At 42.4% G+C, this 15,408-nt stretch overlaps 1 protein-coding gene across 2 annotated transcripts in view; it reads left to right on the forward strand.

The window, feature by feature from the left end:
• LOC100941173 (extracellular sulfatase Sulf-1) overlaps window positions 1-15,408 on the forward strand; it is a 178,219-nt gene that overhangs the window by 91,370 nt on the left and 71,441 nt on the right. For both annotated transcript variants that reach the window (XM_003797255.2, XM_003797256.2), the window contains exon 5: window positions 8,567-8,806. In XM_003797255.2, the coding sequence (XP_003797303.1) occupies window positions 8,567-8,806 (240 nt within the window). The remainder of the gene's footprint in view (window positions 1-8,566; window positions 8,807-15,408) is intronic.

Raw genomic sequence — 15,408 nt, forward strand, 5'->3', positions numbered from 1 at the left:
AGCCACTTGAGCCACAGGCGCCGAGCCATGTCCTTCTTTTTTAAGGGTGAATAACATACCACATTTTGTTAATGATTCATCCATTGTTGGAAATTTGAGTTGCTTCCTCCTTTTGCCTGTTACGAACAATGCTGCTAAGAACACAAGTGTACAAACGTCTCTTCGAGGCCTGGCTTTCAGTGCTTTTGGAGCTCTACTACCCAGAAGTGGAATGCTGGATCATATGATAATTTTATTTTCAATTTTTCGAGGAAGGATATTACAATTTGTTCTCCATAGCAACTGCACCATTTTGATTCCCTGCAGCTGTGCACAATCGTTACAATTTCTCCACATCCAGACCAATATTTGTTATTTCTGTTTTGTTTCCTTCTTTACAGTAGCCATCCTGATGGGCATGAAGTGGTATCTCATTGTCGTTTTGATATGGTTGAGTTTTGTTTTGCTCTACCTTTTTACTTAAAGATAATTTTGTTTGCCAGGTGCTTTAATAAATCTTCTCCTAACACAAACTTTTTTGCACCTGCAATGCTGCAGGCAATTTTGGCTACTGCCCCCTCCAGAAAGATATAACAGACTTAGAAAAGACTTACACTAACAATTATGAAAATTTTAATAGCTTACTTGCCCTACTGTTAAAGGATAAAACAATTCTACCTCTTTGTCTGGAGAGACAAAGGCAGAGAAGGGTTGCGATTAAAGTTTATAAATCCAAACTGGAGAGAAAAACACTTGTTTAGTAGGAACAGGGGCCACTCCCTCAACTCTGTCTGAGGACAAATGAAACAAGCTAGCGCTCTGGGAAGGGAGGAAGACCCTAAAGGAATTCAGTAACAAAAGCCATAGAACCTCACATGTGGACAACGCTTTACCTTTCTCCAAACAACATCCATTCACAGTATTGGGAATGAATCTTGTCATCAACTCAAGTTGGGTGGCTGGGACAGAGATCGCCATCCTTGGAGGAAACAACGGATGGAAAGATTAACTGGCTTAACCCAGGTCCCCTCATTTCTGAATCTGCTTTATCTACAACTTAAGAAATTGTTCAAGTTGTCCTCATACCTGGAAGTGAATTGGGTTATTAGTCTAAGATAATGAGTGGAAGATTTACAATTTTTTAAGCTGAGAAAACAGTCATTAGAGAAGGTCACCATGAGGTTCGTGATAATGGTTACCCCTAAGGAAAGAGTGGTAACCCACAGCTTCAATAACATATGCATTTTATTTTTAAATGGAAGGTATTACAATCATGTTAAGCTTCGATACTGGTAGGAAATGTGTTATTCTGTTATTCCCTACACTTGAAATATTTTGTAAATCAAAAGAAAGAAAATCAGAAAAGCCTGAGGAATCCTCTAAATTCCTGAGATGAGCACCAAAGAGATGGAGCTCTAAATCTTTTCAAAAACTTCCACTGGTGCTAGTCTAAGAAACAAAATATTGAGCCAGTTGGACTCTTGATCTGACTCAATACAGTGTTTCTTCTCCCCCGCCAATATATTCCTATACCCCTAAGAAAATGGACTGACCCTAATATCTTGGTAACATTGTCCAAATATTTCTCTTAGATCTTATGTGGAATGAAGCCATTAGTACACAGAGGTACTTTGCTTCTTTAAAGCAGAGCTCAAACCACAAGGTCTTTAGACCCAAGCTTTCTCGTAGGTGGTATTAGTCCATCAGCATGATTTTTAAAATTAAGCCAACATTTTACAAATCAGGTGATTTCAGATGTTTTAAAAATCCAGAGTCTGATTTTTCTTGAAAATTCCAATGAAGGGAGCCATGAGTTAAATGCTTGCATCCCCTAAGGCAGCCATCGTTTAGGTGCTTGAAGGGGAGTCACAGCAGTGTCCCTGTGAGTGGGACATGGCCTCACTGACACGCCCTCCCTGACACGCCCTCCCCGGGACACCCGGAGCCCCAGAACTCTCTATTGTTCCCAGAACTTACCCGGAGGAGCAGCTGCCTTGAATCATCACGCCTACACTGCTGTCTTTGTTAGAGATGAGAAAAAGTTCCATAAACCCACATCTTGTGCAAATGTAAAACCATGAAAAGACACGGAAGCCCTCTCTCCGGTTTTTTCTTAGACCAGGCTGCCATCGCCGGCCTCCTTCACCCGTGTAGCCCAGTGGGCAGGTTCACTTCGTTCCTGTAAATCACTAGTCTCGGCTTTTTAATGAACTTTAAGGGGGCAGGGTGGGGAGGAAATAATGAGTCTCACTGACCCAGAAACATTCCAGACTTATTATCTTTTCTTGTTCCTTTCTTCCCTCAACTTGTTTTTCCCCCATTGGTTATAGCTGAAAACATCTGGGTTTTTTTTTTTTCCCCTCTTGGCAACTCCATAGTTTGGGTAGAAAAAGATATACAGTTTTACTGTGGTACTTATTTTCTTGTGCTTTTAGAATTAAAGTAGTCGATAGATCAAAAGGCCATTTTTTAATATGGGAATTCAATTTAGTGTTTCAGACTTTACTATGGAAATGGCTATTGGCGTGAAAAATGTCAATCATGTGTTTATATAGACGACTTAATATAGGAAGCATTAACCTTACATCTTAAAACAACAACATTGACAACCCTGTACAATTAATAATAATTGTGTTTGCTCACTGTCATTGCTCATCAAACCATGAACCCCGGCGATCCATGGAAGTTCGTCTCCTTAGAAGCCAGGTGTGTATAAATCCCTCATGTCTGGGACTTCCATGAATGATGATGACTGTATTTATTATTGAGTTTCCAATTATGTGAGTGTTTCTGGACATCAGGAACAGATCTGATGAAAATTTTAATGTTTAATAGTAAAAAATATTGACTCATCAAATGCTAAGATATGTAAATTAGGAAAAATAAAGCTTTGTTTTAAAGTTTGACATGTCACTGTAGTAAATCAGGTCCTCTCTGTGATTTTGGTAAAGTGACTCAGATTTGTGGGACAAATTTTACCTCCTTGACCTTTTCTTTGTATCTTTTTGAGACAGAGTCTTATTTTGTCATCCTCAGTAGAGGATGACAGCTCACAGCAACCTCCAACTCTTGGGCTTAAGTGATTGATTCTCTTGCCTCAGCCTCCCAAGTAGCTGGGACTACAGGCGCCTGCCACAACACCCAGCTATTTTGTTGTTGTTGTTGTAGTTGTCATTGTCCTTTAGCTGGCCCGGGCTGGGTTCCAACCCGTCAGGCTGGGTGTATGTGGCTGGCGCCCTACCCACGGAGCTGCAGGCGCCACTGCCTCCTGACCTTTTTCACACAGATGGTTTAGGAATTAAGTAGTTGGGGTATGTGGAATGACTTCAGTTCCTCAACATGGCTCTGTATAGCCCCACCTATCACATACGCCATCCAAGAAACCTCAATTCTTAACCAAAATTCTATGCCAAAATTTTTAACCCAACACAAGATTGCAGACATGGTGGCCCTTGCAGCATTGCTAAAGAGGCTACTTCTCCCACCCCTGTCACTGCCCTGTTCCATATGTCTGCCCCAGCTTCCCCCAGCATGCAGGAGCAGTGGCAGATGTCCCCAGGCCCCTCTAGAACTGTAGCACTGGAACTGAGTATCTTGGCAGGCCTGACTCACCCGTGGCCTGGACTTTCCTCCAGCCCACTCAGCAGGGCAGACTGAGTATGCCCACTTCCAAGCATCCCTGTCAGGCCCTATCCTCACAGGATAAGTTAAAACAATAATAAAATTAAACTTTTAGCTAAGGGTAGGGAGCAGCGTGTGGAGGGCAGAAGAACTGACATTTTTTTTTGCAGTTTTTGGCCGGGGCTAGGTTCGAACCCGCCACCTCAGGCATATGGGGCCGGCGCCCTACCCTTTTGAGTCACAGGTGCTGCCCTAAGAACTGATATTTTTAATTGTAAACCAACATAAACATTTTAAGTCTGAAAGCATAGAAAAGGTAGTGTTCTCTCTCCTTTTATCCCAGCCTTTGGCATTTGAATGTAGCTTACAGCTCCATTTTACAGATGAGAAGTACACAGAAAGAGGTTAAGTTACTGACACAAGCTAATCTGTGGCAAAATCCAGATGTTTCCCCACAAATTCAAGTTCAAGGCCCTCTCTCTTCTCATTCTTATCCTCCTGAGCCGCGCCCTGTGAATTTGGTTAAGTGTCCAGCCTTAACCATCGTATCACTCCTAGAAAATAATTGTTCAAATAACTGAAAAACCAGCACTATCTGTATTTTAGTCACAAAGGGCCTAAAACCTAGAGAAGTGAAGAGCCTCAGCTCAAAATGAAAGTGAGCCCATCCACTGCTCTCAACAGCCATGAATGCATAATCATGAATTTTCTTACAGACTAGTTTTCGGAGGTCACACCTGTAATCTTAGCACTCTGGGAGGCCATGGCAGGTGGATCACCTGAGCTTAGGAGTTCCAGACCAGCCTGAACAAGAGTGAGGCCCCATCTCTAAAAATAGCTGGGCATAGTGGCAGGTGCCTACAATCACAGTTCCTTGGGAGGCTGAGGCAAGAAGATCACTTGAGCCCAGCCTTGCTGTGAGTTATGATGCCAAGGCTCTCTATTGAGGGTGACAAAGTGAGATTCTGTCTCAAAAAAAGTAAGTTCTTGATAAGATTTGCCAGTGAAAAATCAATGGCACAATCCCAGTGGGAACAGACAAAGCGAAGGCAGTGTTACTGACTGACATTAATCGTGGCTTGGGGCTCTCCTTACTGGGACACACTGACACCGCAGAGCGAAGAGGTTCGGATTCCTGTACTCCATCATCTGTCTCTACTAGAGAAGCCACAGACATCAGAGGTAACAGTCAACACCAGTATGGCAGTCAGCTGTGCCAAAGACAGAGCTCCCGAGAGCATGTCAGCCCGTCGGAGGGCAGGAGGCGGGCACTAGCGGCCAGGATCTCCTGTGAGTGGCCAGATGAAGCAAGAGGAGGCTGCAGAAAGCCACACCTAGCTTGATTGCAAGCAGGTAGCTTTTCTGTTTCTGTCTTGAAAACGTCAATGTCACAGCCAAGACACAACCATGAAGGAGCTCAAGAGCATGGGCTCTGGGCCGTAGTCTAGCCTGAATATGCAGCTATGCCCTGCTTCTGAGGGTCTGTGTGGCTCTAGGCATGTGCGTGGTTTAACCCTCTGTATGTTGGTTTCGTCCCATGTGATATGGAAATAATAGCTAATTGCATCTTGCAAGAGGGTTATATGATCAGGATTAAATGATTTGGAAGCACTTAGAAGGGAACTGGGCAGAGAGTGAATCAATGTTTCCTTTGCTTGCCTGTGATGTGTCTTAGAGCCTCAGTCCCCGAGACTACTCAAAAAAAAAAAAAGGGCATCCGGAAAGTCTCTTCCAGCTCTGGGCTTCTCTGAGTTTGTGTCCAGCCCAGAATACTTCTCCAGATTTGGTTCACCACCAGGTGGCTTCAGCATCCCCTGGGGGGTTGTTAGAAAGGCAACTTCCAGGCCCCATCCCAGACTTTCTAAACAGATATGTCAGGGCAGATCCAGGATTCTGTGGCTTAACATGCTCTTTGGGTGATGTCTAATGTTGGACAAGCATTATCTCAGAATCTTCTTTACTGAGAAATTCAAGCCAGATACCCAGTTTCAAGAACCCCAGTGGTGGAGCCATTTTGTTACTGGTGCCTGCAGGGATCAGATGTGGGCTGGCCGGAAGCTACGTTTGGAGAGATTGTTTAGGACCTCTGCAGAGTCAGCTCAGTTAATTAAGAAAAGAGTGATACAAAAAGAAAAAAGAAATTAAAATAAATAATAAAAAAAGAAAAGGGTCATATTGAGAATGAGAGGAGGGTCCTGGCTGGGGCAATTCTAGCATTTATGAATTGGGCTAAATTTTAGCCCCAGTTATATTATTTTGAGTTTAAATTAGAGTTCCATCCTATCCCTTATTTGAAGTCCAAACGAATCTGTAAACTAGAGATTGCGGCTTTGGGATTCAGGACCTTGGAGGATAGCTGGAGGCATATATATATATATATATATATATTTTTTTTTTTTTTATTTGAATTCAACTAAGTCCTATATAGGAAACTATGAGAGTTCCTTGAAATAAACTATTGGGCAATGAAAATCCATCATGGGTGTTGACTGTTTTCTCCAACTTCAAGGTCCTACACTAAATGACAGCTACAGATATCTATAGAGAGAGAAGTGGTCAGTAGACAGCTCTCCTCTCTCTGTCTTTCCACTCCACGTCTTTATTCATGGATGTATCTGCTGGTGTTTCCCCCACGTGATCAGCCAACACAAATATAAAATACAACATTTCTTCTCTTCTTGTCTTCTTCTTCTTCATTTTTTTTCTTTTATTTCAGCCAGAGTCTTACTCTGTTGCCCAAGCTAAAGTGCAGTGGCATCAGCCTAGCTCACAGGAACCTCAAACTCTTGGGCTTCGGCGATTCTCTTGCCTCAGCCTCCCAGATAATTTTTCTATTTTTAGTAGCGACGGGGTCTCACTCTTGCTTAGACTGCTCTCAAACTCCTAAGCTCAAAGGATCCTCCCACCTCAGCCTCCCAGAGTGCTAGGATTACAGACATGAAACCACCACGCCCAACCCCAAATGCAGCATTTCCAAAATAGTCTTCTATACAGCATGTTCCTTTTTGGTAACTTCTTTGTCATCAGTGAAATAATCCGTGTCTAGTTTTCTTCCCATGAGCTGTTAAGTCACCTCGCAGGATTTGCTTTTAGGGTGGCTCTAGGTCAGAGCACAGTGCCACCTGGCTCCCCTCCCCTCAGGGCCACGCGCCTCTGCAGCCCTGTGCCTTCTTCCACCCAGGCACCGCCACTGCTGCAGCACCAGCTCATAGACGGTTTGTCCTGCCTTTGACAAACAACCCATTCTGCCTGCAGTGTGTCTACCCCATCAGATCTGAGCACTTCTGCCCAGCCCTCAAGCTGTTTGCCAACTCTGCTCTCCACGAGCGTTTCCTTGAGTGAATTCGCCATATTTCTTTTCATATCAGGAAGTAAACGTGCTGTTCTCATCCCTCCACCTGCTTCCTCCATCTCCAGAGTGTCCCTCGTGCCCCCACCTTTACACTTCACCCACCTGACATTTTCTTCCTCCTTTCCTTCCATCTTCCTTCCTTCTTATTAAGCTTTCCCTCCTGGTCTATGTAGCCTTACAGGTACTACTATCTCTGTATTCACATTCGTATGTCTGTGGTTTACTAGTATTCCCAAGGGATTTTTACACGTCGGTTCTTCTCTGGGGAGTTGACTGCTGAAGGCCAGAGGCAGAGAATTTTCCATTTCTTTTGTTCATGCTAGACTTGGGGGATCAGCCTGGAGCACTGAGGTTCATAGAATGTTCAGCATCAAGTGGGTGCTCAGGACATGTTATTCACCAGCTACAAAAGGTGGCTTGATCCCGTGAAGGCAACCAGAAAGAGCAGTTGGAAATGCTCCTCAAAGAAGCGTGTTTTAGGGCGTTCTAATGAGACCCAGCTAGAAAGCTGCTCCTGTTCTCTTATGTGTGGTGTGAGCCGTGAAAGCCGGGATATGAAGGAACAGGGCTGAGGCTTTGCACACTTTTCTGATCTGAATGCTTGCCTGGTTTGCATCGTGATTTCCTTCCTTACTGGAAAACATGGACTTTCTTCCTTTCTTTGGAAGAAGTGGGACTTGTTGGGAAATCTGAGGCTCCAAGATTCAAATGCAGTGGGCTTGGCTGGAGTACCCTGTAGTGCATTTCTTGACAAGTCCTGAAAAGACTATTGAATTCTGGCCTGTGCTTTTCTGCAGTATTTGGATGTGTTTCAGCTGCAGTGTTTGGCTGGACAGGATAATCGAAATGGTTTTTTATTTTCTTCTTCTTCAGCAATGTTACGTTACCGTTTCACTGTCTCATCCTTACAGTTAAATACGGCGTATTTTACAACCATCCAGATACTTTTGCGTGCAATAGAATCATGCCACTACACTATGCAAAGAACTTTTAAAAATTACACATAGACAGGTCAAAATATATTAATACACTGTCCTAATTGAAAAAAAAAAAAAACCAAGCAGGCGTTTGATGAGCTTGCTAGAGGATACCAGGTTACACCGAGGATCTGTGTCACTGCTGTTATTAAATGCAGGGTTTTTGGTGAGACTCTTACTTCACAGGGAAAATGTTTTTTCTCTGTTCTTTCATATGATTAAAATGCTGTATCTGGTAATCTCTGCGGTGTCACTAGCATTTGCATGTGGGGTGGGCTGGAGGTTTTGATGCTGTGTGTGTATTAGGCTTTTGTTCTCCGGGAGGCTTCAAAGAACTGCTGGCCTTTGAGTCTGCTCCATATCTAAAATTCTAGCTTTAATTATCAGATTAGCCTGCATTTTTTTTTCTTCGTGATTAAAGAGAGAAGTGTGTTTATTATTCTGCAAAATAGTTGAGATGGGAGGGTCCCGAATGTCTAATTTTGTTCTAGAAATGAGAGCTGATCAAATTATAGACTCTTTCAAGCCAAGGGAGGGAAATGAATAAATCAGGGAAACAGAGGCACTGCGTGGTGCCATGTGAATGGGCGTCCGTCCGCTGGGCTCTGCTAAACAGCACTGGCATTGTGCCTTTCAGGGTCCCTGCAAGTCATGAACAAAACAAGAAAGATTATGGAGCACGGGGGGGCCACCTTCACCAACGCCTTTGTGACCACCCCGATGTGCTGCCCGTCCCGCTCGTCCATGCTCACCGGGAAGTACGTGCACAATCACAACGTCTACACCAACAATGAGAACTGCTCCTCTCCCTCATGGCAGGCCATGCACGAGCCCCGGACATTTGCTGTTTATCTGAACAACACTGGCTACAGAACAGGTAAGAGACGACCTGTCCAGCCCCTCAACCCCTAGTAATACGTCTGAGACGTAGGAAAGTGCTTTGTGTAATGAAATACATCAAGTTCGAGTAAGTCCCAGTGGAAGAGTCCAGCATTTTTCCTCTGTCAGAATCTTCCCCATCTCTTACTTTCTACTCCGAAGAACGTATCCATGAGAGTTCCCACAGAGAAAAACCAGAATGGCTCTGCGGAGACACCATATGAAAGTGTATTCCCATTAGAGCACCTGGCAGCTGGAATCTTGACATGGAAGAACTTTCATTCCTTTTTCCTGCTTACCTCGACTCCTGAATTGCAAGGGATCGTGGCACAACTTGAGGTCTTTCTTTTTTTTTAGAGACAGAGTCTCACTTTATCGCCCTTGGTAGAGCACTGCGGCGTCACAGCTCACAGCAACCTCCAGCTCCTGGGCTTAGGCGATTCAGGAGCCTCAGCCTCCTGAATAGCTGGGGACACAGGCACCTACCACAACACCCAGCTGTTTTTTTGTTGCAGTTTAGTCGGGACCAGGTTTGAACCTGCCACCCTCAGTATATGGGGCTGGCGCCCGAACCACGGAGCCACAGGTGCCACCATGAGGTCTTTCTTAAATGATAGTAAATTTCTGCTGATTGTTTCAGCAAGAAATGTTTTCAAGGCTCAGCGCCTGTGGCTCAGACGGCTAAGGCGCCAGCCACATACACCTAAGGTGGCGGATTCAAATCCCCAGCCCAGGCCCGCCAAACAACAATGATGGCTGCAACCAAAAAAAACGGCCAGGCATTGTGGCGGGTGCCTGTAGTCCCAGCTATTGGGGAGCCTGAGGCAGGAGACTTGCCTGAGCCCAGGAGTTGGAGGTTGCTGTGAGCTGTGATGCCATAGCACTCTACCCAGGGGGATAGCTTGAGGCTCCGTCTCAAAAAAAAAAAAAGAAAGAAAGAAATGTTTTCAAACAGCTTAGTTAGTACCTACTCTAGGGCCTAGGACTCAGTAGATGATCAAAGTGATTTATTACATTAATGAATAACTGGATGAAACAACCAATGAAATATCTTATTGGTTTATTTGTTCATTTACAACTAACAGGATTTTAAATTTTTTACTATTATGAGTGCATAAGAGTTGTGCGTCTTTATAGATACTCGTGATGATTTGATACAGGCATACAATGTGAATTAACCAAATCAGGGCAATTGGGGTGTCTATCATTTAACTTCGGGTTGGGAACGTTTTCAATTCCATTTCTAGCTGAAGGAGTGTCCCACCTGCAGCCCATAAGCTGCCTCCTGTAGATTATTTGAGGACTACTTTGCTTATCTATGGTGTTGGATGTTATGAAACGTATGCTCGGACCTTTCCTTTTGCTCATCAGCTTTCATTAGTGTTTGTGTATTTAATGTGTGGCCCAAGACAACTCTTATTCTTCCAATGTGAGGCAGAAAAGAAAAAAGGTTGGACATCTCTGTAAATCTATCCCAACTTAGTGTTGATTACAGTCACTTTGTTGTGCTATCAAATATTATTCATTCTCCTTTGGTCTAACTATATTTTCATACCCAGTAACCATCCCTACTTTATCCCTTTCCCCTCCCCCAGTCCTCCGTTACTCTTCCAAGCCTCTGGTAACCATCATTCTATTCTCTGTCTCCACGGGATCAATTGTTTTAGTATTTAGCTCCTGCATAGGAGCGAGAACATGCGAGATTTGTCTTTCTGTGCTTGGCTTATTTCACTTAACATAGTGTTCTCCAGCTCGATCCATTGTTCCAAATAGCAGGATTTCATTCTTTTTGTGGCTGTATAATAGTCCATGGTGTATATGTACCACAACTCCTTTATCCATTCATCTCTTGATAGACACTTAGGTTGATTCCCTCGCTTGGTTACTGTGACTTTTGCTGCAATAAACGTGGGTGTGAAGATAATGTTTTCATTGTGCTGAATTCCCATCCTTTGGGTATATACCCCACAGTGGGATTGCGAGACATAGAGTAGTGCTTTTTTCAGTTTCTGGAGGAACCTCCTTGCTGTTTTCCATAGTGGTTGCACTATAATTTATAGGATTTTAATAGTTTCTTTAGCCTAAGTTATGGTCATGTTTAGGTCTCAAATGTTCACTTCTATATTCCAGAAGAGGAAGGTATCCTAACCGGCCATCCGTGTTTAGCCTACACTGGGCAAGAAGAGGTCTTGGTTAGCTGATCTTTTGAAAATTAGGGACCTTTTTCAAGAGGGGTTATGAACATTATGCCACTCTTTCTGAGAAAAAAAGCAAGGCTCCTTCCAGCAATGTTACCCCCAAAGCCCTGTGCTCCCAACATGAGTTGCTCTTCTTGGGTTTTCCAAGCATTTCTTTGCTGACATGAGGGCTGCAGTGCAAAAATAGATTTGTTTTTCAGAACCACGTAGACTTGGTCATAAAAATTAAACATGTTATCATTAGAGCTTGTTGCAAATGATTTTCAGGCCTATAAATTCACCATTTTGAAGATTCAAGAATAAGGATTTCAAATAAATATTCTCTTAAATCTCTTTTGAAAATGAAGTTCATCTTTCCCACTGGACTTTGGGCAGCATGTGGCCATTTGCTTTATTGCAGAGCACCCTGCGGGCACTTACTACTTGTTATTTATGGATGAAAATATTGATTGTGCATATGATAGCGCGATTGCTTGCAGGCGTCTCAAGATCTCTACTCACAGAAGAAGCTCAGCCCATGACTCTCAAGGGTGTTTACTTATGTTTAGGAAAAAAAATTAGGTTACAGGGAGGTTAGAAAGTACCTTATCCTGAGTGTGTTTTCTCACATTAGTGATTTTAATTTATAGCAGCTTTCATCTGAGGACTTTAAAGCAATTTGCAAATCCATCAAATATCCCTGTAGGGTTCATAGACAGCAAATGCACTTGGCTCTGTTTTATAAAAGTGGGGATTTCAAATATCATGTGACCAGTTTAGAAACAGAATCAGAAACAGTTCCCTAATGGCTGGTTCCTGATTTTAACCACCAAATTGTCTTCTGCTCATAGGAAGTGTGTGGAATCACAGCCTTTCAGCTTTCGGGTTCCCTATAATTTAATCACTAGCAGCAGTCATGGACCCTGAAGGGTTGGGGCTCTCACAGAGCCGAGGAGATATATGGATGGTGTTATCGTAAGAAATAAAGATACGAGAGGAGACAGAACCCAACCAGGAGTTAGAACGATCAACTAGGGCTTGCTAATTTGTTTCAGGACTAAATCAGGAAAGGCAAGAAAGAAGGGAATTAGCTTTCACTATCATCTTACCTAATTCTATGTCAACCCTGAAAGGAAGGATTCACCTGCGTTTCCAGGGAAGAAACCAAGACTCAGGAGGGCCAACTGTCAAAGGTCACGAGCTAGTGAGTTGAGGAATGAAGTCAGCACATTCGACTCTGGAGCTTTTCCTCTTTGTATTATCCTATTTACTGACATGCGACTCTGTCCTGTGTCGTTCCAAACTGCTTTAGAGACACACTCGACATAATAGGATACAGAACAGTAAGGACCCTGGCAAACAGAAACAAAACATAGAAAGGTTGGTGTACAGACTGCTTGCCATGGACAAGGCACATTTCGTGGAGCTGTAGGGAAAGGTTGCTAACTTGGAACTAAGTTTCCCGATGATAAAAGCAAAAGTGAAAACTCCAGCTATTGTAAAGGACCCTGGGTCGCCAAGGTAATGCCAATCAGCAGCCTCTGAGAAGCCTAGTGTAGTCTTACCTGTTTCAGTTCTACTGTGCTGTAACCACCACAAAGTGGACTAAGAGAGCTTGACTAAACTCAGAGATAACTGAGTTCAATTCTTTTATTTTTAGAGGAGTTGACTTATGCCCACTGGATTAAGGTGACTGCTGACATTCTAATGGGAAGAGCAGGCACCAGGACCTTGATCCTCAGGGCTCTGTCTAGTGTTTTGTCCTGGTTTCTAGGATGAAACCAGACCTAACACCACCAGGCTCCCCGATGAGAATGGTCAGTGAGCCTGCCTCGGGTGTCTTCTCCTGGGACAGTAGACATGCTCCTGGGAGCTAAGTCTGATTCTGAAGACAATCTCCCCACAGGCTCAGACACCTCGGTGATAATGCAACTTATACTGAGTCATCCTCACTATAATTTTTCAAGGGAATTCTTCAAGGGAAATAAGGATTTTTCCAAATACCTAGTAATAGAGAAAGGATAACGTGCACTCATGAAAATAAATTGTGATTTGCCTATTAGTAAATCAGAAAGAGAAAAATGGGAAGATTAAAATAGCAGTGATAGTGTTCTATATAATTGAAATTCATCTTTGATGGGAAAACATTAAAGTATTTCAGACAATTAGATATCTTTGTGACAATAGTTATTGATCCAATCATGGACAATGATCTGTTTGAAAATAAACAGATAAGCACAAGAGTAACAGGGGTTTTAAGAAACATAAGAGAATCGGTGAAAAGGTGTTAAACTAATGTGTGACACTAAACTAGTGGAAAAAATTAGCAGGAAAAAAGCTGATATATAATATTGTATTGTTTTCCTAACAATGAAATTATTATTTGGAACATTTAGCTGCAAACCTAGGAAAATAATGGAGAAAACAGAAATGCGGGCTATACATAAATATTCACCTCGGAGAAAAGCACAGAGCAGCAATAAGTTTTATGGAGAACAACTTGAAGAAGACAAATTACTGGGAGGCTTATTTTGGGAGATTTCCAGAATCCATGGATTTAAAGGGATTGAATTGATCCAATATTATATTTACCATATATGACATGATTTTTCTTTTTCAGAACTCTGAGGCATATTTTTGGACTAGCTAAAGCCTGAATTTTTCTAACTTTACTCATGGAAAATATGAGTCTACAAGAGCTTAAATGCTCAAAAAGGGAAAAATACAGTAATATGTCCACTGCACTTTACGTTCTGACAAGTGAAGTGGGAATGATATTGGATTATCTATAATCAAAATGAATATCCTGCCTGAAATCTGCTCCAAAAAATTTAGTTTGAATTTCTCACGATGGTAGAGACATTAATACAAAACCTGGAAGAAGTTTTAACGTAAAAGGTACTATCCACAGTGGAAAGGTAGTGTCAGGTACTACAAAACAAACCCTGAACTGAGACTGAGGTGGGTTGGAGCCACCTCGTATCCTCTCTGCCCCAAATGTGTTCTGAGGACATGGACAGGCCAGTTTTCCAACCCAAATAATGCAGGGAGAGGCTTAGAATGCTGCCTAAATTTTCTTGTCTGTTCAAAATTACTGTACATGGTAATGTTATTATACTCACACCAATTGTTATATTGATTCATTTAAAAATTGCAGTTGTTTAAATTATACTCATAATACAAGGTAGGTAAAATCAAATGTGAATTTAAATTTTAGTCCCCAGTTCTTCTTCATATCACTGAGATGTATGGGGCAATATTTAATAGAGATCTGCACTAAATCTTTTTGTAAAGAATTCTTTTGTAATCAATTTAGAAAATTAATCTATTTTTTAAATTTTATGTCTTTTTATATTACAAAATTGTGTTACTTATAGCAAGACTTTTCTTTTCTCTCCTTTCCTTTCCTCCCCTTCCCTCCCCTTCCCTTCCCTTCCCTTCTCCTTTTTTGAGACAGAGTCTCTCTATCACCTGGGTAGAGCTCCATGGCATCAGTGTAGCTCACAGCAACCTCAAACTCCTGGGGTTTGATCCTGTTGCCTGAGCCTCCCAAGTAGCTGGGACTACAGGCACCCACCACAATGCCTGGGCTAGTTTGTCTATTTTTTAGTAGATGGGGTCTCGCTCTTGCTTTGGCTGGTCTTAAACTTCTGAGCTCAAGTGACCTACCCGCCTCGGCCTCCCAGGGTGCTAGGATTACAGGTGCGAGCCACCGTGCCTGTCCTATAGCAAGTATTTTTACTTACTCTCTTTAATGGGATATTTTTCAATGTAGATCACAAAGTAAGACAAACCAATCTTATTTTTATGATTATGGGATTAAAGATTCTCCATAAGTACATAAACACGAGATACAGCAAACATTTAATGAATTATAATGTTCTTGCAGCTACACTAGATCCTGGGAGATGAAGAAATATAAAGTAAGATTCCTTTCTTCACTAGACTTACAGTCCAGTTGCAGAAAATAGATTCCTGCGTACAAGCTGACATAAGTTATAATTTAAACTTGGTTCAAAATTATGTACATTTATAGTTATTACCATGAAATTCTGTCAACCCAAGTCTATCAATTACATGGAGTAAAATTCTAATTAACATATCATTGGATATATTAAATAAAATTTGACTTCTCACCATCAGATTTTTGTATAGTTATTTTTGCTGACTTAAAAATAAATGGCCTAGCTCAGTGGCTCCTGCCTATAATCCTAGAACTCTGGGAGGCCAAGCGAGACCAGTGTATTGCCTGAGGTCAGGAGTTAGAGACCAGCCTGAGCAAAAGCGAGACCCCATCTCTAAAAAACTAGCTGGTGTTGTGGCTGGCACCTGTGATCCTAGCTACTAGGGAGGCTGAGGCAAGAGGATCACTTGAGCCCAGGAGTTGGAGGTTGCTGTGAGCAGAGACACCATAGCACTCTAT

The sequence above is a fragment of the Otolemur garnettii genome, unplaced genomic scaffold (genome assembly GCF_000181295.1).
Source record: "Otolemur garnettii isolate 467f Iridium unplaced genomic scaffold, OtoGar3 scaffold00113, whole genome shotgun sequence".
NCBI classification, from domain to species: Eukaryota; Metazoa; Chordata; class Mammalia; order Primates; family Galagidae; genus Otolemur; species Otolemur garnettii.